Here is a 23977-nt window from a genome sequence, read left to right on the forward strand (position 1 = left end):
TTTTTCAGATCTGAATGATTCACACTTAGTAGAACATCCGTCCTGTCTGTCATGACAACCTTACAGGACTTACGAGCGCTTCCCCCGCCGAGTGTTATGCGGTTTGGATAGAAAGCGCCACCATAATGGTGGGCCAGCAACACTGGCGAAGGAGACTCTCATTAGGCCTGCACAAGTGCAGCTGCTACTGCTCAGTAAGACCGACCGACCGACATCTGGGCAAAGTTAGTGCAACCACATGGTCAAAGTTAGCGCTATGCTGGGAGTAGAAGGGGGGGGAGAAGGGCCACTTGTAGCCCGTCATCCTTCGGCATGACTCAGGGATCACTGCTTTTACCAGTCCTCGGGTCAAACTCACCCAGTCACCCGGGAAAAGGAAGAGGAGTGTTTGAGTGGTAAAGAGAGAGTTTTCAAGAGAAGAGACCCTCCCGCCCCCCCAAAAAATATAAAACCAAAGCAGGTGATGGGCGTTACTTACCGGGTTCTCCTCTTCTTCCCATCCGCCCACGTTTTCCTGGAGGCCCTGTTGAAACATAGACAGAGCAATAAATTCTTGCGATCAACACTTCAGGAATCAGTAGAATGAAAATCTTGGTGAGTGATCGACAGGAGGGAATATCGAGAAACAAATGGTATGGTATAATTTCAGTTTGGGCAGACCAAACGAAACATTCACACATGGACATCAGGCCTATGATGATTGGCGTTGATTTCAGTCCATTTCCTCTGAAACTGCAGTGGTGAAGCTAGAGCACAACTTTTCCAGTATTTGAGCTTCTGTTGGCTGACTGAGAAAACCACAGAAAGGCTGGAGAAGAACCAAGGGCTGGAGAAGAACCAAGAGATGATGCAGAGAGGAAGCGGCTGGACGTCATGCCGCTCCACCGTGAATCATTTCTACATGGCTGCTGATTTGGGGACATTGTGGACAAATCTCAGATTTCTGATCAGATCGATAAATCATCAATGTTCTCCTTCAGCTGAGCAACTGCAGCGAGTTCCTACTGTGTGCATGGTGCTGAAAAGCAAAATAAAGATAACTGGACTAATCAGTAGGGGTTGATAATATACTGCTGATTTATCGTCATCTCATTATTAAAATGCAGGGTAAAAGAACTGCATAATACTGGGTGAACATTATGTTTTCATGCACTGTGCATTCATGGATCGAATCCAAACTGCTCAGACTGTGATGATAATCGATCATATTTTACTTAAAAACATTGCTGATTTGACAGTACCTTTATTATGCTGGCCACATTCATCCAGTCACACCATTACTAACAGCTGCCATAGAAAGGAGCTCAGTTCCTCCATTGGGAGAAATTTGGGAATCGGTGTTTGGCTCAAGGACACTTCGACATATGGAGAGATGAAGCATCGAACCTGCAACCATGTGACTGAAAGGCGACTTGCTCTCTCCACAGCCACCTGTTTCCCTCAGTATACATTATTTCAGAAATGGTGGCCACAGGGCAAAAAGCACACAAATCAAGGAAAAAAAGACAGAAACACTGCAAAGCAAATAATAACAGATTTAACAAAAAAGTCACATCTGGTGTCGGAGGCAAGAGACAGTGTTCTTGAAAACAAATCTTCCAAAAAATCTTCCATGCAAAATCTTCCCTGTTACTATGGTACATATAATTGTACCTTTACAATTTCAATACAAAACAGCTGACAGCTAAACTTACTGCTTTGGTTTAGTTTTTTGCATCATAGCAAAACTCAACATTCAATACTAAATGGATGAAATACAGATGATATGGCAATGACACATTAAACGGATGATTGTTTTGGGGTTTTCAGAAGATTTGAAGCGGAACATATGTAACAGGGCATACAAGACAGAATGTGTAAATAGATGGCTTTGACATGAGAGGAGGACTTGCCTATTGGGAAAAAAATGCCTATTGGATACTGAACTCAATTAGAAACCCCACATTTTCTTTCCGGCTGTGAAAGAAGATGAGATCTGAGGGGGCACAGCTATTTCATTTCACAGTGAGTCAATCTGATTTTGGAAAAAACAACATTTTAGGTTCAGTTAGATGGACAGTACTGCTTTGCTTTAAAAGCTCATTTTCTTTTACACATATAGGCATTTCTTTTAGAATATATATATATTGAACACATTTGTAAGGATTCACTTTGAATCATCGATTCATTTCATGAACTGAAGTGCAGCCCAGAATTAATGTAAAGTGCTTGAATATCTGGATGGATTCCTTGAAAATATTGGTGTTTCTAAAAGGAGAGTCTGATAGAAAACGCGTGAGAATCGCTGGTTTAGTTCAACAACAGTAAAAAGTAGGAATGCAAATCGAAAAGTAACGTCATACAACTGTCACAAACTTCACCGAGCCTGTTTCTCCTCCACGCATGGACAATGACTTAGTCAGGATACTGACTTTTCCTTGGCTTCAGTTCCAGTTTTCTATCATGATATAACTCATGCAGCCACATTGTGGGTATTTACAGGCTTTTTGTTTGCAAATGAGTCAGCTCTGCTTTTAAACAGCACAAAGTTAATGATAGCTTCAGTCGCCACTTCTGCTTCTGGCCAGGATGTTTTTGTCTTCTTTCAACCTGTTTGTGAAATTGTGAGCCCCCTTGTACCAGGAACGAATTTCAGATTGGAAAGCGGTGCCCTCATTCTCCCTGGAAACTTCACACGTCATTTGAAAGATGTTAAAAAAAACAACCCACAAATGTCAAAGGCAGCAATAAGTAAACCTCCTGCATGGCCTGAAACCCCTGTGTGGTAACACCTTAATCCGTCTGTCCTCCCCTCTGTGTGCCCGTCCTCCCCCGCTCTCATAATAAAATTGGAACCATACCCGGCTCCTGATGCTAAGTGGTTGTGGCTGCATACATGTTTTCCTTATTGTCATTATTGGCGTTATTGTAGCGGCCTAATCACTTCCTGACTCTGCCAGGCCTTTCAAAGAGCGCTCAATCATACTCCTCCACGTCCTGCGTATGTATACCCCCCTACTTTCATCCTCTTTTTCCTCCTTCATGCAGCAGCAATAAGTCATTAAAGACTTTTGAGCTGAAGAATTCAAGAAAGAGCACAAGAAGAGTTAAACTCGGTTTGGAGATTGGCCACAGTTGAAGCGTTCCACTGAACCATAATTTTACCCCAGGCTGCCGTTTGTGTTCTTTATCTCCTTCAAGTTGCCATTTTTAGCCCTTGAGGGATTTTGTTGGCCAAAAGAAAAAGAAAAAAAAAGGATTCAAAATGTAACCAAGGAGAATGAATGCAGCTGTGCTCCCACCATTCTGACTCTCATTTAAAATGTATGATTATGAACAATTTTACTCATTTAACACCTCTACGCCTTCAAACCCTAGACTCAGATGCCGGCGAACACATGCTCTGCCAGCCTCAGTATTTATACTAATAGTCTCCATATTTCATAGCGGGCCCAACTTCCTGTTTTGCAGCCTCAAAAGCAGCCAAAAGTGGCCGTGTGGAGATGTTTGATTGGTCCGAGGACTCTCTGGAGAAAGACAGAACTGGAGTTTTTTTCCCCCGGGGATGGAGACAGAGAGATGCTCGCTGACAAGTTGCAGAAGGGAGAGAGGAATGTGTAAGGGAGTGGTGGAAAGAGGAGGAAAGACAGTGGGATGAAAAAATGAAATTGGAGAAAAGCAAGACATTAGCCTGCATGTGTGCAAGTTATCAAGTCACAAGATGGCAGTGACACAAGAAGAGCTACATGTGAAAAAAAAACAACTAAATGGTGGAGGAAATCAGTCAGGGTAGATGCATTCTACTGGGCGTTCAGGCTGGGATATGCATCATAAGATACGGGTCACCACGGGCCGTGCCTTCACTACCTTTATTTGAGACATGAAAGGCAGCTGTCCGCATGCCGGCAGGTTGGTCGCCAAAAGCTGAAGGAGCGGGCGTCAGAGTGACGGAGATGTGGGAGTGTGATTGGTCCTGAGTGGGAATGGAGGCGGGTGATGACAAGCTGATGTAGAACTGGATTGACTGCAGGGATTGATGGGAAAAACAGCAGCGCTGCGGAGTGCAGTGAAAGTATGTGTGGAAGTAATGTAGATTCCTGTTCCAAAACAGAATCTGTGAAGACACCGAGACACAGACAAACAGCCATGAAGTGACGCTGGTGTCAGCGCTCACTTCCTGTCTCACGGTGACATTACAGGGTCAGAAAATATCACACAAGCACCAAAGATAGAAACCGGGCCCGAGTGAGAGCAAGTGATCGTCTGGAGGATCATGTTTTACTAAATGCATGCACCAAAACAGTGACGGTCCACGTAATAACTCAACTTCTCCTCCTACCTATGTCTTTCTCTTTAGAGGTTTAACGTTATCAACTTCAAAAGAAGACGTTACAAAGTCAAAGAAAAAAAAAAAAAAACCCAGGCCGAGACTTTCATTTTTCAAGTGATTGGTTGGTTTGCTCAATGTAAAGCAGATGGGAGGATTAAGTGGACAGAAGAGATTGAGAAAAAAAAAAAAACCCCAGAGTTCACAGATACAGAAAAACAAAAACCCTACAGTGCTGCTGAGATGGGAGGACAAGTGTTGAACGATGAGATCGTCCTTCACTGTTACAGGTGTTGAACAACCCCTAAAGAAAGAATGATGGTCCTCCACAGCTATCACAGTGAGGAGACAAAACTACATCCTGTGCGTAGATCTCTGTAAGACACACGAGCAGCAGCGGACCCCTTCAGCTCAGCACATGTGAGGAACTTCCTGGAAACAGCGCGGTAATACTAAAACACACACTGAACTAAATGTGAACTGGAGATAACTGTGCATGTTTGCTTGAAGCACTGTATCTCTAACTTCATATACATATACTCTAGATTTTCTAAATTATGTGGATTTCACGGGAAAGCTGAAAGCAAGCCAATCCCATGTTGGTTGTAGTGAAACTCCTTCTCCAGGAAAATGCTTCTGCAAAACATGGATACCTCAGCTGCAATATATTATATCAGTGACACCCCTGAAAAGTCAGGGTACACCCTCTTGTTGCTTTTATGCAGCAAGAACGACGTAGACAATGAGATTACAGACCAATAGAGGTAGTCAAATGCAATCCTTCTTGATGAAAAATGGTGATTGCCTGTTCGCCACTGTTTTTACTGAATGTGTCAATATGTTAAAAACAAGAGAACTATCAATCACCTGTCCACGTCTGTTTCACATAGTTTAAAGCTCAGTTTGATTTAGCTTCTGTGACATTTATTGCTAACAAAGCGCTTCCAGTGAATGAAGCAAACGGTTGGAGGAACACTGCCCCCACCTTCACTTCTGAAAGGCCCCATTTTGTTTAACCCAAGGACTGGGAGCAATAAAAAAAACTCAACAAAAAAAACAAAAAAAAAAAACAACTGAAAATGGCAGAATGTGATACTTTGAATGCATGACCACAGGAACTACATCCATCCATCTCTCAATGCACACCCCCTCAAAATACACACCACGCAAGCACACACCTCCACTCGCCCACTGCTGCATGCCTCCAAATACTCCTTCTGCAACAGGGGTAAAATTAAATTTAGTGGAAAGGAAGAGAGAAGTGGGGCAGGAGTTGAGTGTGGAGAGGAAGGGTGCAAGTACTGAGGGTTAACTTGTTGCTTCCATGTTAGCTGGAGGCGACATGCCTCCACAGTGCCTCTTTTCCCGCTTAAGAATAGGAGCGTCTCTCAGAATGCCAGTAGCTTATCCACTGTAACTGTAATCACCAGGAAGAGGACCCGGCATGCAGACATTCACACAACAAAGATTTGCATTCAATAACATGGTTGTGAAAGTACCATCATATAAAGACAAGTTATGGTTAAAAAAAAACAACAACAACCTTTGAATATCAACATTACTGATTGTGATCTATCCCATGAAATATGAAGCTGATGAGATGTGACAGTCAACTTCTCTCACTAAAGCGTTTCCCTGGTACAGTACACAATGATGAGGATTTCCCCTCTTTGCAGTTTGTCTTGCTGCACAAATACAGGCAGCTGGTGAGCTTCTCCTCCTGAAACAGAGCTGCTCCTTCTCAGTCTCCTGATTTGTCATCATTGGCCTGTGTTTGTCCAGCTTTTGTTCCAGTAAGATGGGGGACGCATGCTGTGGATGTAAACACCAACAGAAAGGGAAAAAAAGACAGCGGATGTGATTCACGAGACGATGATTCATCCTCCAGCTGCCGTGCGTCTCTCCATGCTTGGGTCAGATGAGGTTTAGTCGACCAGAATTGGACCAAGAGGGAACAGATCATCCAAGTTTTTTTTTCCAGTTTAAGCTCATCATCAGGTTAGATTATCACTAAACTGCCTTCCTCCACATAAGTAATGTTGGTACATTTGCAGGGGCCACAGAGGAGACTGAAGATCTGAAGATTGAACATTGGAAACAAATCTGAATGGCCGAGTGTGTATTGGAGAAGAAGATGAGCAGACCTATTATCGTAAGGAAGGTGAGGTTTGTTAACAAGTGCAGTAACACGCGTTGGATATCTTCTCAGTCGTGTGTGACCGTGATCACTGTCTCCAAAAACATAACGAGACAGACGGCGGAGCGCATTCTCAAAGAAACTGCTGCGGACAAAACTCCACTAACAATCACTAAAATCATTCACCGCTCACAACCATAAAGTCTGTGCTTAACATTCAATAACTTGATATATTGAAGTCACATCCTTATACCACTACGTATCTGATTTAGTTTTTACGACAGCGTGTTAATAGTACATTTTCTTTTGGAATGTTTTCTGATGTTTTCATATTCACAGTGTGAAATTGTTATTGTTTGAATAATTCTGTCCCACATTTGGATTCATGTGACACATTTTAAAAAAAATTATTATTAAAGCCTTTACAAAGAATCTATCATATAAACCCTTTCGAAACAAGCTTTAAATTTGTCTCTGATATCACGCAAAGCTCATCCAACATTTGAGAAATGAGACGCCAAGACCACATCTCCCCTAAACCAACCTTCCTGTTTTACTTTGAGGCGCAAGTACCGTGTGAGGGAACCGACGCCTATTTAAACACCCACGGGAGTGTGATCAACGTATAGATTTCTTGACACGCTCCGTCAGGGCCGAGTGGCGCTGCTGTAAACCTGCGTGAGTGAATAAGCATCGCGTGCAGGCAGATACAGGGCTGCATTATTCATTTATTAATAGCGAGGAAAAGTTCATCGGGTCTGCTATGATCTCTCCTGGCTCATTTGCATTTCACCTCTGTCAAAACGCGACTGCATCCGTTTTGGGATGCACAAATGTAGACGAGGAAGACGTGGCGTTCTGCACCGGGCCGGCCGTCTGGCAGGTGGTTTGTGTCGAGCGTCAGGCCGACGCCGAAAGCCTCTCTGGGTATTCCACGTGTGTCACAGCTAATGAAAAGTGAAGGCAGAGACGACTGTGCCCCACATAGAGAAAGACACAGTCAAAACAACGACTGTGCCCGATGCAAAACACGGCACAACAGAGCAGACCAGAGCACTTGAAGTTCAACATCCCCAAAACAAGAGCTTCATATTTAGGTGCTACCAGCTGGATTTGAAGGAAAAGAGCCGAGGCAGAACGAATGAGAAGAAGAAAAAAAAACCTCCCAGAATGTTTCCCGAATAATGTGTTTATGTTGGATCAACCAGTGACACATTTGGTAATGAAAAGCTAAGCTGGGTAACATTGGAGCAAAAAAAAAAAGCATTTTAAGACAAATTGTAAAAGTTTTCACATGAAAAAAATCCAACTAAATCTCTTCAGTAAGTTGTATCTTGCTCCAACGGGAGATGAGTCCAAGTCAGAAGGTGATGGAGAGGAGCAGTGCTCATATCCATCACTAAGTCTATCCAACTATTCCATGTCTCGTTCACATGGAAGAAAACGCCCCCTGTCTGACAGAAATGAGGTGAACAGAACTTCACTGTTCATTTCGTTTGACTCCCTCCACTGTTAGTTTTGTTGCCCTTGTATTGAACCCTTCACATATCCAAAATCTTTTCAGCCATGGCTCCTTCTGTGTTTCTTTTATTACATTGTTGAGCGGCACAGTTGTTGGAGGTTGAAGTGGAGCTGGAAAATGTGAATGTTTCTTACATTCAACTTGATAGTTTGTACTTAATCATCTTAACTTTTGCAGTTAACTGTTAATGACTCACTCTGGGATAAGAAATCGCCTCAAAATGTCAAATTCCACAAGATGAGAAACATGTTAAAGTAATGTAATTATTTTGAGTTTTTTTCAACTATGACAGCTGGTGATGACCAAATGAGAGAAGCTCCAGCTCTCCGTGGGTTTTTCTTATATTTTGATATAGAAAAAAACATTGTTTTGATACATTTTTAATTCAAGGGATTATTAAGTTATTTTACTCCCACTGATTATGAAGGACACAGTTTCATGCACAATAAATCCTCTTGACCTTAAATTAGGTCTTGGAGATATATTATTTGGTTTTATGATTGAATTTTCTATCCATACAGATGAGGCACACTGAAAATATCTGAGAAATACAAGACCTCTTTGAACAAACTTCAAGCATCATTTAAGAATCCAGAGGCCGCCCAGCGCTCCTCATTTTGTAGAAATATAAACATGGTCAAATCAACTTAATGCAGCCTCTTGCCTTTACTTTTTGCACCTGTTACCATCTCCCTTTCCATTTCATATTGAAATCAGACATGAGCATCTATGCCATTTTGTGTCATGTTATTAATCTTGTCAGATTTGCTTTCAACAGTGATTATGACATTGATGGAAAAAACAAAACAAAACACTTTTTTTTGATAATTGTCAAAGAAGTATTTCATACAATTTACAAAAAAAAATTATGCATGATATATGAGTCACAAATTGTAAATATTTAAAAACTAAAGCGGTTTCTGGAAACTTGTGAAAATTGGTATATTTGTGTCCTTTTTTCAGGACAAAAGCCTTTCCGTGACAACCCATTATACAAGTTGGCCCCAGCAAAAACAAGCCCTTCTCGGTCGCACCTATTCATACCCAGTGTCTGTTTATTGATGCTGGTTAGGCTGAGAGAATATTGGTTCCCGTGTTTCTTGTATTTGTATAGATTGTGACCACAGACACTGGGATTTCGATACTTTAACAAGGATCTTAAATGTACAAACATGCTTGCAGGCAAATGAGGAATTCTGATACCTCAGGATAATCGCATGCATTCTGTGGGTTCAGCTCAGGCTTGAAAGCATGTGTGTGTTGGGTATACCGTTCACCAACAGAGCCACCATGTTTGATTTAAGTGACATTTTTTGACAGATCAAGGTCCTGTGACCAATCGCCACCGTCAGATGTGGGGAATCACCGAGCCCCATAACGAATGGAAGAGGTGGTTTAACGTAGGGGACAGCTGCCATTGGTGCGATGCTGAGGTGAGAATGAGGGTTATGTTTGTAGATCGGATCCGACTGGGGCCACCGGTGCTGCAGGGACTTTCAGGAAGTCTGGAAGTGTAAAATCCAGTCCTCGGGGAGAGTAAACACGAGGGTTAACACATACTGGCACTCGTGGAGAGCAAAGATTAACAAAATATGAGGGTCAGCTGACGGAGCATGGGTGGAAACATGGCAAGACTGGGCCTTGAAGATATAGAATATCCCACTTCCTTTCAGAGGATTTGCACAAAGTTTTAAAAACTGACAAAAGATAAAAGTGTTACTCCCTTTAATGTGATAAGAGTCACCAGCATCAATGTGCGCAGTGGTAATTTGACAAGGATATTTTGAAGTGTTGATTTCGTCCGGGGCCAGTCTATGTCGAATGGTGGCCTGTAACCGGATAAAATGCCCTTTTATCTTGGTATACTTAATTCATTCATAAAATGTGGTTTTACTTTGACTTTCTGGAACCTGTTAGAGCAAAGCTGAAGACCAGAGCATGGAGACCAAGGGTGGGCATGAAGAGAGAACTGTGATAATCATTCAGACGTTACATGAAGACTTCCAGAATTTAAGCGTGCGTTCATATGTGTGTTTTTGCCTGCATGTGCGTGTGTCTGCGTAACAGAAGACATGTTGTGGACCACGCTTCAGGAAACAGAGTGTGAGTGTTCAAAAGAGACCTTTAATCTTTCTTTAACCATGACAAAAAGGATTTCCCTTTCAACATTTCTTCCAGTGTTCTTAAAAACTAATTCCATGGCTTCCACTCAGTGCAATATGTAGAAGTTGAACTCTCAGTCAAATCTCTCCCATTATTAATAGATCCTTTCTTTTTCTTCTTCTTCCTCACAGGTGCATCACCTGGTTTATTTACCCTATTTTTGGACACCTGAAGCAGGGCCAATTACAGCTCCTGTGGAAACCAAGGTGAGAGCACGAAACCTTAAAGCTCTCGGTCATGCACTTAACAGTTCATGAGCAACATGGTGCTCCAGGGGTTAATTACATAACCGTGACCTGGCACGGCAGGATGTAGGCATTGAGAGTCATAAAACAACACAAAAAAACCCCCAAAACAAATATGCAAAAACACTGCATACTTTCATCTAAAAAAAAAAAAAGTCAGACAGCCTGTTCCATTGTATTCATATTTTTTTACATCATTTCTCCACTTATCTTATCTCCCTGAAGTAGCCGATGAAGTATCTATCTGAAAACCTTCTTCTGATTCTGGTCTGGTAGTAATTATATGGCGCAGTGTACAGTCTGCTGCCAACCCATTCTGGCCTAAGTCAATAGCCACCATTGCCACCTGATACATGTGGATGAAGATGTGATGGCTGAGAATCAACGTTATTGTGTAATTAATACCCCCCCCCAGCCAACCTCGGAGCAGTGTGATTGATTACGTGGAGCAGCTCCAGAGGAGGTGAACAAACCGTAAGAAATAAAACCAAAGAAGAGCCAAGGTCTGGTAAATGTGATTCAACAAAAGTAAATATCTGCTGGATTACTCCAGGAGAAGATCTGGAATGAAGAAAATTCCCAGAGCAGAGCGAAAGATTCACATGGCTCCAAAAACCAAAGAATGCCATTCGATTCAGAATAACTGAAAGTGAGCTCCTTAAACAGAGCCGCACTCTGGGGGTCTTGCCCTCTGAGGGTCTTGGCCCTCTGAGGGAAAAATGCAAACCGCTACACTATTGTGAGGACTCTATTAAAGCATTCTGAACATCATTGTGTCAAAGGCGGAATATCAACTTGGCCACAGTCAGCAGACCTCGTGGTCGTGCTGCTGGCGGCTGCAGCTCCACCGATAGAAGCTTGTCACTTATGTCAGCAGACGCTGCCGCCTCTGTGATCACTCGTAAACCTTTAAAACTTAGGTTATGAGCTACATCTTTTAAAGATGATCATGTGTTTATTCCAAAGACTCGAATTTACAGGTGTGTGCTTGCGGTGTATCATTTCATGTGGTGCCCCCGAGATGTGATGCCATCACCGACGCCCCTCGCTCTGCATGCTGTGATGTTAATGATGTAAAATAAAACCAAGTCACTACTCTGAGATATGAGAGGTGGGGCAGCGTGGTGTCTCTGTACTTGCATGTTGTGTTGTGAAGCAGCTCCAGTGGCAGGTGCAGACTTGCCCCAGCGTGAACTTTAAGGAAGGTGGGGGTCATGCGTCACTTTATCCGATAGGCTTCCTCCATATTGGGCCCAATCAGCTGCTCGGGTTGCTGAAGTCAGAACATGGCTGGGATGACTGTCGAGTCTTTAACACAGTCGTTGATGGACTGGGATCAGTATGATGTTTCAGTGTGTTGTGAGTTTACATTCAAGCATTGAACTACCAGCCATGTATAATATCTGCAGGAGTATATGGAGTTTACATTTCTCTGACCAGATGGCCCCATAAAGGTCATTCCAGTTGTGTGGGTGTGTGTAAGTGTGTGTAAGTGTGTGTGTCATGATCTCCGTTAGTTTGTGTGTAAAGCAGCTGCGGCTGACACGGCTGATATGACCGATTGCCTTCAAGTGCAGTAATGAAAGTAAAACACAGCTGGGAGCACATGATGGAGGCGCTGTATGTGTGCCATCGAGCAGTGGTCACCAATCACATCTCTGTCAGAATGAAACGACCTTGGACAAGAGCAGAGAAGAGGCACCGAGCAACAGATAGGAGAACACAGCTGCAGAGAGAGAGAGAGAGAGAGAGAGAGAGAGAGACAGACAGACAGACAGACAGACAGCTCAGATCACTCAACACAAGCTCATCTAATGCATCACCATAATCAGTACCCTTCAAATACTTCTTACATTTACTATACGTCAAATAGGATTTGACATCCACACTCAATATGGACGCTGACCCACCTTTTGCTCTCCTGCTGTTACAAGCTTCCCTCCAAACCCGTTGAAGAGCAAGTTTCCTAATTTGTCAGTGGACAACCATGAAAACTCTCATTCAGCTTCGCCCAAAAACATAAAACATGAGTTAGTGAAATGTCTTGATGAACCATAGCCGCCCTCAGGCCAAGCCGGAATCAAAGCCCAACCGAGGTTTGGAGTCGTCCTCGTGTCCTGGACTGAAGCGGCGTCGGGACATGCTTCGGGTTTCAGCGTTTGGCTGCCAGGTCAAGTGGAAGAAACTGCTTGTGGTTGTAACGCACCTCCGACCAGCAGACAGCTTCTTGGATGGAGCCGCGGCACCAGATCGACGGGCGTTGTGGGTAAAGCGATACGTCAATAAAAGAAATACATTTTGTGGTAACTTTGAAAGTGATTAAGGAGGCTTGTCATCTGCTCCAAGAGGGAGTGCATTCAAAAGGTTTCCTATTATTTTTATCCACGGCACGGTGCCTGCCCCATAAATCGGTCGGAGAAGGTTTATAGTAAAACTAACTATCTGGGTTTTTCCAACAATGGGGTCTTTTGTCTGCTTACACCTGACTCCACCTAAGCCAGTAGGGCTTTAAACAAAACCATATAAGGCCAAATGGAGCTTACAGCACATTTCTCTCGTCTAAATCAACCTTCTGTTAAAGACATTTCCAGATCCATTGTTGCAGAAAATTAAGGTGCAACAGGGGATTTAATGTTTTAAACTCTGTCGTTGTAATAAACGCAAAAACAGGACCCAGATCTTGGCTGGGAGTCTTGCAGGACTTATCGGTCTTGCCTGTCAGAAATTACAGTGGAAGAAGAGCAGGTCGATCATCGAGCCTCGTAAAACCATAATGTCTTTTTTTTTTAATGCGTCAATTTTTATAGCTTGATGAGCCATTTCCTCGGTTCAAGACACACGATACCAGATTTAAGATAGAAAAAGCTCTTTAAAAACAAAACTTACAAATACTTAGTGCCACTGAGGAGAAAAAAGGTCTCAAATAAATGAACATGAAGGAGGGAAAGAGGAGGATTAAATAGCAGAAATGAACACCAAAGGTTAACATAAGAATTAATGGTTTAAAAACTATACAATGTAAACTTGCAAGGTTTGGATTTCATAACCAAATCAGCCAACAGAAGATAAAAGTCCTCTGTGGGCACTGACAGCAGAAGGGAGGGAGGTAATGAATGAATATAGTAAAGTAGAAGAGAGGCAACAGTACGACCCTGAGAAACTTCTCCCTCCTTTTTTCCTCCTCTCGGTTCTCATCTTCTCATCCATCCCTGTCTGGGCTTTTTTGAGCTCTGCGTCGCTCCTGAGAGATATTGATGATACAGAGCAACATGATCCAACTGTGTGCTTTCATCTCGGGTCCAAAGCTTGTTTCTTTACTGATCAATGTACCCTGCCCTCCATCTTAATCAGACTTTATATTGACTGCCCTCGAGGCCCATATGGGAAGTTTCCACCCAGGCACCCGAGCACATGTCAGGCAAACCTGATTCGCTGCTCTATCTATTGCTCAGTCCTCAACACACATGACCTGGCATCGGTGGGCCGATGGTGCGTGTTTAAGTGTGTGTGTACCACAGCTTTAAGGCGTGTAATAAAGTCAGCATGTGACCTCCAGCCTTCAGGTTGGTGGAGCACATAAATCTGCCACTCTCCTCCAACACAGGCTACCTCTGACCCTCGCACATACCCATTCACATTCTCTCGCAGGCATGGCTGCCAAGCATGCATCAGACCAATAAAATACAGACAGGAGATGAGCTTTGATAGTAAAATTAAAATGCACACACATGTTGCGACTCGGTAGGTGGCTGCCAAGTTCTGACCGAGATCCATCATATGGAGAGGTCTGCTTCCCCTCACGGTGTCTCCCCACACCAGCCTCTTCTCTGACCTCGAGGTTAAGAGCTGGTGTCACTCTGGGGAGGATCCTCATGTCCCCGTCACGTCCTCCTGCCTGGCTCTCCACTTCCGTCTTCCTCTCCTTCATTTTTTTTCTCTCTTTGGCACATCGGGCACCTGCGTCTCTATTCTCATCGTCTGTCTCATATTCAAGGCGGCCGACAGTTGTCCTCTCGTGTTCACCGCTCCCATAAACACCACTTGTCAGAGTGTCACCTTTCACTCACCACGATGCCATCTCTCGAGCGCTCGTCCCACAACATATGGTACATACCCAACTCAGCCCCTGACACACACACCCAACCCTCGGCACCGTGTCTTATCTCAGTTTATTCAAAGAACGTCCTACAGAGGGAGCTAGGCGGCAACTGGACTTATTCAGGGATGATTCAAGTTTTTCTTTTTTTATTATCAACATATTTAATAATCACCAGACACCAGGCACCACCCCCACAAGACAATGAGTTACTCAACATCTCCAATGATGAAAAAAAACCCAAACAACAACATTTTGTTTAACATGATGAAAAAATCAAGATGAATTGATAAACTTCCCACTGAAGTTCACATGACTCTGAAGTGCTGCTACTACTGCAATTAACATGAAATGTCACCTTCATACCATTCCAACATAAAATGCTGATCATAGTAAAGATGATAATACTTTTGATCGAAGGGATTTTATCTGCAAAATACAGTAAAAATCAGAAGACTGAGTAAAAGAAAATCACGAGTGTCGTCTGGAATGGCCACATTAGCGATGAACTGCACATTCGTCATGACTTCTGATGTCCATCAAACATAAAAAAATGTCCCTTCCATTCTCAGAACATGGTTAGATTGCCAATCAGCACGGATCTGAAACATGATTACAAGTGCGAGTTATTGCACCCAGTATCACCAGTTTGATTATTTTCCCAATACAGATTATCAGAATGAAGTGTTTCAGCAATCCATACATGAACAACAAAGTCAGTCCTGCTTGAACAAAGCGGACAATTGGCCAACATGGCTGAAAGTGAGTCACAAATTAAGAATCTGAATATTCATATAAGGCAGACCTCAGCTCATATAGTGGAATAAATCTCTCCATTTATGTTTGACAGTTCCCATTTTCATGCATACTTTCGCTGAAGAAACAAGAACACCTAACCCATTTATAATGGCTAAACAAATTCAAAAGACTTTGTGGCCTCATGCAGAAATTGTCTCTTTGCATTGGTGCAACAAGACTTCCCAACTGAGGCACCCGTGGCAAACTGGAATTTGTGCTTTTATGGGAACCGTTACCACAAACACAAGCAATTTCCCCATGGCTCCTCTATTACAGGACTGAGTAAAATGATGTGTCTTTAATAGTGTTTGGACATGCTGCTATTTGTATGAAAAAGAAGCCCGAGACGACTTCCATAATGAGGGACACAGTTTAGTTTGCACTATCGTTAGATGCACTTTTACCATACACATCTTACTGTTATTTTTAATTTCTCCACTTTCAGAGTGGTTGGACTGGCTGCATGGCTTTTCTGCCGTGCCGCCAGACATCATTGTTGAAATAAACAGTGGGAACATGCTTAGAATAATTCAGCGATGCATAAATATTCCTCCGGGGAGGAAACGCAATTGCTTCCAGGTGCCATTACAGATTCCACCACCGTTCAAGTGCTGCTAACTATCCTCGACCCCATGCTTCATGTAACTCTTCGGCAATAATGAAGAGTTTCCATCAGTCTCTCCACCAGGAGCCGAAAGCGACAAGACGGCCCAGGTTTTCATATTTAAACACTTCTTTGTTCTCTTAGAAAACAGGCACTGTGTATTTTCTTCAGTCTGCAGCTTCAGTCCCCCCCTCCCGCCCCCCGCGTGCAGAAACCCCTGAACGTTTGAAGATCCAGGCAGGCATGGCCGCAGGGGGGCGAACAAGCAGAAGGCATAGTTTAAAATGAAAATCCGATGACAACTACTGATTGATTGATGATGATATGGACGCGAGGGCAGACTGGTCAGAGGCGGTTACCTAACAGCAGGTGAGGACAGTGCAGAAACAGGGACGTGAGCCGACACAGTTCAGTGCCAGGCGGTTATTGGGCCGACCTGTAATCGGCACGCGACTAGATGCGCACACACACACACACACACACACACACACACACACACACACACACACACACACACACACACACACACACACACACACACACACACACACACACACACACACACACTCCCAACAATCATGTCCTGAACACTGCGCCCCCTTATTTTTCAGTCATTTTTCTCATTCCCTGTGGTCGGAAATGTCTTGTTTCCTTAATGGCTTCCAGTAAATTTCCCAGAGTCCCCAGTGTATATATCCTGCCATCCGCCAGGGGAGCTCCTCTGGTGTCCAATTAGACCCTCTATTCAGAGCAGTAAAATCAAGACTTGCACTGCGAAGCCTCATGCTATCGTAACACGCAGACCTGATCGGGGATAAAACACTTGTGTAATGACAAGTATAAGCAGGTTTGGAGCACAAGCCGCTGCTTTAAATCACAGCATATGAATTCCGTTACAGGCAAATTTGCCAGTTTGAGGAAAGTCTGACTTTAATGCAGGCCACCAAATGTGTGTTTAACGTTCAGCTACTTGTCTCACGAGTGCACTGAGCAGGTTCTCCCCACTGCGAGGAGGAAATGGAGCACAGAGCAAACCAGCGCAGAGACTCCACATGTATGTGTTTATGTTCTTATTCTGCTGTCAGCTTGATTGCACAGGGAACAATAGGGACTCGTGAAACTGTAGGGACAAAACAATGAATTGCGCATAAGAAAAACGATTTTATTTCTAGGTGAGGACATGCTTTAGGGTCATGTTAGGGTTAAGAGGAAAGTAGTTTTAGAGCAGATTGAGTACTTCAATATTATGTCCTCACATTATGATAAAAATCAGAGACTAAGTACATTACAGAAAAAAATACATGAAGCACATTTAGACCAAAACCTTTGTCGATACCTGTATGTATTGACAAGACAACAAAATAATGAAGAGCATAAAAATCGATATATTATCATTTTGATTCTCTGGGATGGATCTGGCACTCGCCCTCTCATAACTCCTCTACTATTTATGATATCTCAAAAACATTCAAAAACTACAAGAAAGCTGAGAGAGCTTCAGGTACACATAATAGCCATTATGAACCACAGTAATTCTGCAGTATAATCATTTAATTACAAACAAGACAAGGGCAGAAGCCATACAGTCATAACGAGGGTTCAAAGTAGCAGTTAAAATAAAATATATCTCATAGATCAAAAGAAGTGACAGAGTCATATTTATACCACACGCTCTGGAAACACACACTTATAAATGTATAAAGTGACTCAGTTATCCTAGAATGATGAAGCGCTGAAAAGAAACCGACTGAATGGAGACCGTGTGCGTGTGCATAGGATCCATCGAGTGTGTACATTTCCCATCTTTCCAATCTTGGGGCTCCAGCAGGAAAACCCTTCCACTCATTAACCAGATGCCCTGCTGGGGTGGTTCTGTTTTTGGCTTCACCTCTGTGGGACCCTGAGTAATCACCCAGCATCGCCTCCTAAGGGTATGAGCACCACTGCTTGGTGGACCAGCCAACGTCGAACATTTGCTCTCACCTCTGGGACTCATGGTCACAATAGCAGTAACTGTTGGCAATATAATGGATGGGTATTTAATGGCACTGAAGGCAGAAAGACATTAGGTAACGCAGGGATTATTAGGGTGGGCTATTAGCAGCCATCCATGGTGCTTTGGTTCAGTGGGATGTGCCCAGCTGTTGGGAAACACTCGCACTGTGTTTAGGAGACTTTATATGAAGCCTGACTGAATGGCTAACAGAAATTAGGAGGGATAAATGTGGGGAATCCATGTCAGAGGAGAAATAAGACAAGAATGAGCCTGAAAACCTGGATTGTAAAAGCAAGGAAATAATTTAGTTTTGGTGCCTGGGGTTTTTCCTATTCATCATCTTGCATGTGCATTTGTCAAAAAGTAACCTCCATTAAGTTGCAGGATTTTTTTTCACCAAGAAATGTTTGCCCTGAAGAGTGATCACTTAAAGTTGTTGTAATTGTTCCCTAATAGAAGGTTTCCGGTCTTTCAATAAGACTTCTTACTTCCTCTCACTCACTTTAAAAAACCCCACAAAAAACTGTTGCATTATGCGATCGCACCTGCATCTTCTTGACTCTGCACTCTTTGCACTGTTGTTGATGGATTCCCTCATTACGACTCTGCAGGCTTCACAGTCACGACGTTTCACTCGTGGCCGGTGTTGCTTGTCGCAGCTGCACAGTCAACCAGGTGGTCACTATAACATTCACGATATCTGTATCTTCTGCTTGATGCACAGTAAACACTGCGTGACACAAGCTAAAGAAAATATATACTTTGTGTACTATATATCCACACATAGAGGCCACAGAAACACTGTAATCTCTGCTGTGGAGAGATGTCCTTAAAGTACAAGTCTGTGTTCAATCTCACAATTTGTTAATAATGAGGCATGTTGAAATAATATGCCATGTTTCCAGATGCTGGAATCAAATGAAGCATAAATAAATGATCAAATTGTCACAAATCTTCAGTCTTTTACTAAGTTTTTGGACATCAAAGGGACATAATCGTGTGGGGATGTTTCTTTCTCATGTGGACATAATCTTTGGGATAATTTATTCCTGATTGTCTCACTTTTCTGCAATTGAGCATTCGCCACAAAAAGCACTTGTTCTTTTGTAAATACTCATTTATCTCCATATTATCATGACTGTCAACTCTCCTAAACAGCATCACCAAACACACACACACACACACACACACACACACACACACACACACACACACACACACACACACACACACACACACACACACACACACACACACACACACACACACACACACACACACACACACACACACACACACACACACACACACACACACACACAGTCTGTATAGGTGTGTAAGTTGTTTGGATGCAGATCTCCTCCACTCGGAGCCATGTCACGTACCACTTTCACCGCACGCTTCTTTCATCTGCTCAGGCCAGATCCCCTCAGCTCATTTCACAGCAACAAACTCACTTTGAAGGGTTTCCAGTATCCCCCCCGCCCCAGTCCCGCCCCCTTTCTGGTCCTCACAATATGAGTCACCACAATGACACGAGTACCTGCAAGTCTGGGAGCTGCAATCCTGACCAAAACATTCACACTGGACAGAGAACTAGGCACCCCAATACATGCACGCACCTTAATCCACCAGATTTTGCAAGGCTTGGCTCATTAAGTGTGCACAAACTCACGCCATCCAGTCAGGTGTGTCAGTCCTGCAACACATCAACGGGTGCAGAAAGGGGGAAGGTGTGCGTGGCAAAGGCAAAAAAGAGCAGCTCACACGAAAATGTCTGCAGATTAACGGACTCTGAAGTCTCCTCTGCTGCGGTGCACAGACTATCAAGTTGTTTAAACGTCCAATTTCTTTGATGTTCGTTTGACCTAAACCGCAGATTTGAGCCACTGTGCAACAATCCCTGAAGGTAGTTCCGGAACCACATGCGTGTTGTGATGTGTTTTCTGTATGCTTCAGTAATCCATCTGACACTGACACAGCGCGGGGAACGAAGGAGGCCGATTTCCCTTTATTCGATAGTTTTCTGAAGTTACCACGGCCATAAACACGGGGCAGTACAGAGGCTGCCGTTGATTTGATAACGAGTGTGTTAGCCATATGCAGACATCTGTGAGGACTTTCATTTTCATGGTTGTGGAAATCGGCATCCATGTTGCAAGGAACTTCACCTTTTTCCACTTAAGACTGCGTTCGACAGGCTTCTCCGTTACACATTGAATGTATGAATGGACAGTGTGTGTGTGTCTCTCTTTCAGACTTCCTCATTAGCTATACACAAATGGAATTACAAACATAATTCACAGAGCCTCGAGTCTAAACAAATTCAGTTTTGCACAACATGTACTGTTCTCAGTGAGTGAGCACAGGCCGCAACATTATACGTTGAGCAACGCTGACAAAAACCTTCGAAGTAGAGGGTTGCTTTTTTTTTATGTGTATCCCTTAAAATAAAAGCAGTGCTTGCTTAAGTATTTTTTTTAAGTAATTAAGATTTGCACTCATTTCAGAAAGAAATATTTTTTCGCACTGAAACTGTTTACAAAGAAATCCTGAGCTATACACACTAATATTTGTCAATGAATGGGTGTCACGAGGAAGAGAATCTCAGCTTTTTAAAAAATGTTTTTCCAGTATGTTTTAATGTAGCATTTAAATCCATGTTTAGCAGAAATAAATAATAGGGAAATATATGATTTTCCAAAAAGTACTCAAAGTGAAAATATACTGAATGTAATTCAGAACATCGTAAAGAAACGAGTAGGTATTGACTCCTGTGTATATATAGTGCAATCACATCCAACAATCCAAAGAGTTCTGCTTCATTGGCAGAACATCTCTAATAAATTGACAAATTGATTCGACTTCCAGTCAACACCATCTGCCGTTCACCTCTCACGATTGACACCACGGCACACAGATGAGAAGTACAGAGGCCGTCACGAACGTGGATGTTGTTGATAGATTCAACCCCTCAGACTCCACTCCAGTGAAATCTAAGTTGTTGGAGGAAAACACTTGATGGATGTTCTCATGTACTCCAGTGCGTGCAGCGTTTGGTCTTGGGTGGAGGCCAGGCCTTGAGTGAAGAAGAGCAGCGATAGAAAACAGAGCTGCTAAATGGCCTCTGTCATGAGGTGCAGAGGCAACGTTGCTGTAAAGCATTTACATCCCTCCCTCACAGAGCTCATCGCTCTTTCTCACTAGCCTCCGTCTCCGCTTCTCCCCTGGTGCAGGGCGGCCAGGATGTGGAGCGTGAGAGTGTTGACAGAAGGAGATATGGCCGGGGCCAAAATTCACGGACACAACTTGACACCGCGCAGAGAGTTCAACGGACGAGCATTGGGTTCACATAAATTACTGTCCGATCACTCCTGCTGGCCCTCACGGGGTCAAGGATTGCCAAGGAGGATCATGGGTAATCACAACCCGACTAAAAGCGACTTCTTTACAACTCCCTGGCGCTGATCCGGCGAGACAAAGGTCATCTGACGTCGAGGCGTTCATGCTGTGAAACATGGACTGATGCTAATTGGAGGCCCAAGATTTATTTGTTTGTTGTTCTCAAAGGTGGAAAAAAAAGAGGGTGAAAGTGTGTTTACAAAACTTTACAGATGACTTTAAATGTGTACCTGATGTTACAAACAGGGGACCACGTGATTAAACTACATTATTTGGTCTTATAGCTCCTACATACACATTGAGCAGATGTATAAAAAGACTCTCTCACGCAACACAAACACCAAAGGTGGGATGGAGGGTTGGGATATGACTTCTGTTTACTTGTGAAAAGGTCATGAAGGTACACAGATGAATGAATGAAATGGAGCGGCGGCTGGGAAAGGGAAGGAGGGGGGTTGATGACGATGTTGAGGATATATTAAATCACCTGAATATACTGATTACAGGTGGACATTAAAATGATGTGTTATTGTCGGGTATTATAAAGTAAATAAGTGAAACAGAAAAAAAATAAAAACACAATTGAAATTATTTTGCAGAAACTTCATCTTTTGCAAAAGCCATTCACACACAGAAGCATAAAACGCCATCCATCTTTTGACTATTGACTATTCATGAAGGTGGATATAATCTTGCCAAATCACCAGTTTATCACTGGATAAACACAGAGACACGAGGTACAGACAAACACACACACACATGCTCACATTCCCACCGACAGGCGATTTAGAGACATCAGTTAGTTTCATACATTTCATGCATTTAAAGTTAGAAGATGTAAACTGTAGCTCAAACCAGACTTGAACCAAGGACCTTCTCAACTATTCCAACACTGTGAAGCCCCATAAAACACAAATAACAATCAAATCCTACTCTTTGTAAGTCATGAATGAACTGTAAATCCCTCCCAAAAGAATCCTTGAACCCACCATGGTTTGAAAGTCTGTCATGTGTTTGACCAAAAAAAAGACCAAACCCAAGAGCAGCCGCTGACGAGGACGATGCAACATGGTTAAACATCGGGTCGACTCATGAAACAATCAATCACAACGTGTGAGAGCCATTTGAACTGAACTGTTGTAAGATGTTCTTATCAGGATGTGACTGGTGAAGAGTTAAGAAGGTTCAGACAGTATCAGCAAATTCACGAGGTTGTCGGGTGCACATCTGCATGCTCCCTTTTCACACACAGGCACACACGCACGCACACACACACACTTTTCACTGTAACTCCTCTGCAGCAGGACGGCTGCAGTTCTCTCTCCGTCCGTCCGTCCGTCCGTCCGTCCGGCTGAATGGATGCCGGGCTGAAATGGGGCCGGCGTGCTGGAGCTGATTAGCTTGTTTGCTTTCTATAACCCAGTGAGAAGGAAGCTCCCCTGCTGCAGCTCGGAGTCAACAGGCCACCCCTCACGGCAGTGGCCGAGAGGTCTTCAACGGTCACACGCACACATAAAGTCACAGAGGCACACGTGCATGGACAGTATAGGACTGACCGAAATGGCTGAGCACAAACACAATCAGAGCAGAGACCGTGTCGCAGTGAAGGTGTAAAACGGAGGCTTGAACGAGCACAGATAAGTGTAAGTGCAAGACATGCACACAGACGGTAAACAAACATGCATTCCCATGGTGGTCCGTAATGACATTGTGCAAATATACAAAGAGGGCTGACAAACAGAAACAAAACGAGACAAATGGAGACAAAGCATCGGACCTTCACTCCTCCTGGAGCCTTCCCCCGCCAGTGAGGTTAAAACCTTGGCTAATGTTGGAATCTGGTGAAACACGCCACAGTGTGGCCGCAAATAGCTCGTAATAGAACTTCCCATTATCCGCACCGCTGGAATGTGCAGCTAATGCACAGAGACCAAAGCCAGGCCCAGTTAAAATACCTGTGGTAACAGCATGGCTAAAAGCCTTGGGGAGCGTCTTTCTTTTGCAGTTAGACAAGGACAGAAATAAGGGATGACAGGATTATGGAGAGTTACTGAAGATACAACCAATCAACTGCATGTGAGAAAAGCACAGTGCTACCATGAACTAGGATTTTGAGCTTTTCTGCTGCATTACTTCGTAGGTCCCTGTCTTCTCATGACCCCTGCCAATTTTCAATATTGAATTTTGCTTTACATTTTCCAGAGCACATCGGAATGGTATGCTAAAGCGTCACGCTTTTTAACAAATCTTTTGTTATGACACACACATAAATAGATAAATATTAAAGTTTAAAGTTTATGGATACTGATCTACTTAACCTATGAGAAAACCCAATCCCTTGTGGGGGTGTGTTATCTTATCTATAGTATCTTGAAGGGAACACTGAACGCACTCTCGCCTCACAGCAAAAATATCCCTGGTTTGATTCCAGACTGATGGTTATTCTGTGTGGAGTTTGACTGGTCTCTCTGTATATGGGTTTGTCTTGTCCCGGTATTCCGACTTCCTCCATATTCGCTCTGCAACCTTCTCTTGCAGCTTCTCAGGGTTTAACTGACTGTTGGCTGAAGAACTAGGTTACAATTGCAGCTTTCTATCATCCATGCATCCATCAAAGGATCCATCCATCCATAATCCATCTATCGGTCCATCCGCAGTGGGGCTGTAGCCAATCAGTTTACATTATGGATTATTACCAAAATGCATTA

At 43.3% G+C, this 23977-nt stretch overlaps 1 protein-coding gene across 7 annotated transcripts in view; it reads right to left on the bottom strand.

The window, feature by feature from the left end:
• The window catches only part of LOC308134834 (uncharacterized protein), a 116129-nt gene that overhangs the window by 30933 nt on the left and 61219 nt on the right, over positions 1-23977 (bottom strand). For all 7 annotated transcript variants that reach the window (XM_080502658.1, XM_080502657.1, XM_080502659.1 and 4 more), the window contains exon 3: positions 479-523. In XM_080502658.1, the coding sequence (XP_080358784.1) occupies positions 479-523 (45 nt within the window). The remainder of the gene's footprint in view (positions 1-478; positions 524-23977) is intronic.

Source organism: Blennius ocellaris, assembly GCF_963422515.1.
Source record: "Blennius ocellaris genome assembly, chromosome: 9".
Classification (NCBI taxonomy): domain Eukaryota; kingdom Metazoa; phylum Chordata; class Actinopteri; order Blenniiformes; family Blenniidae; genus Blennius; species Blennius ocellaris.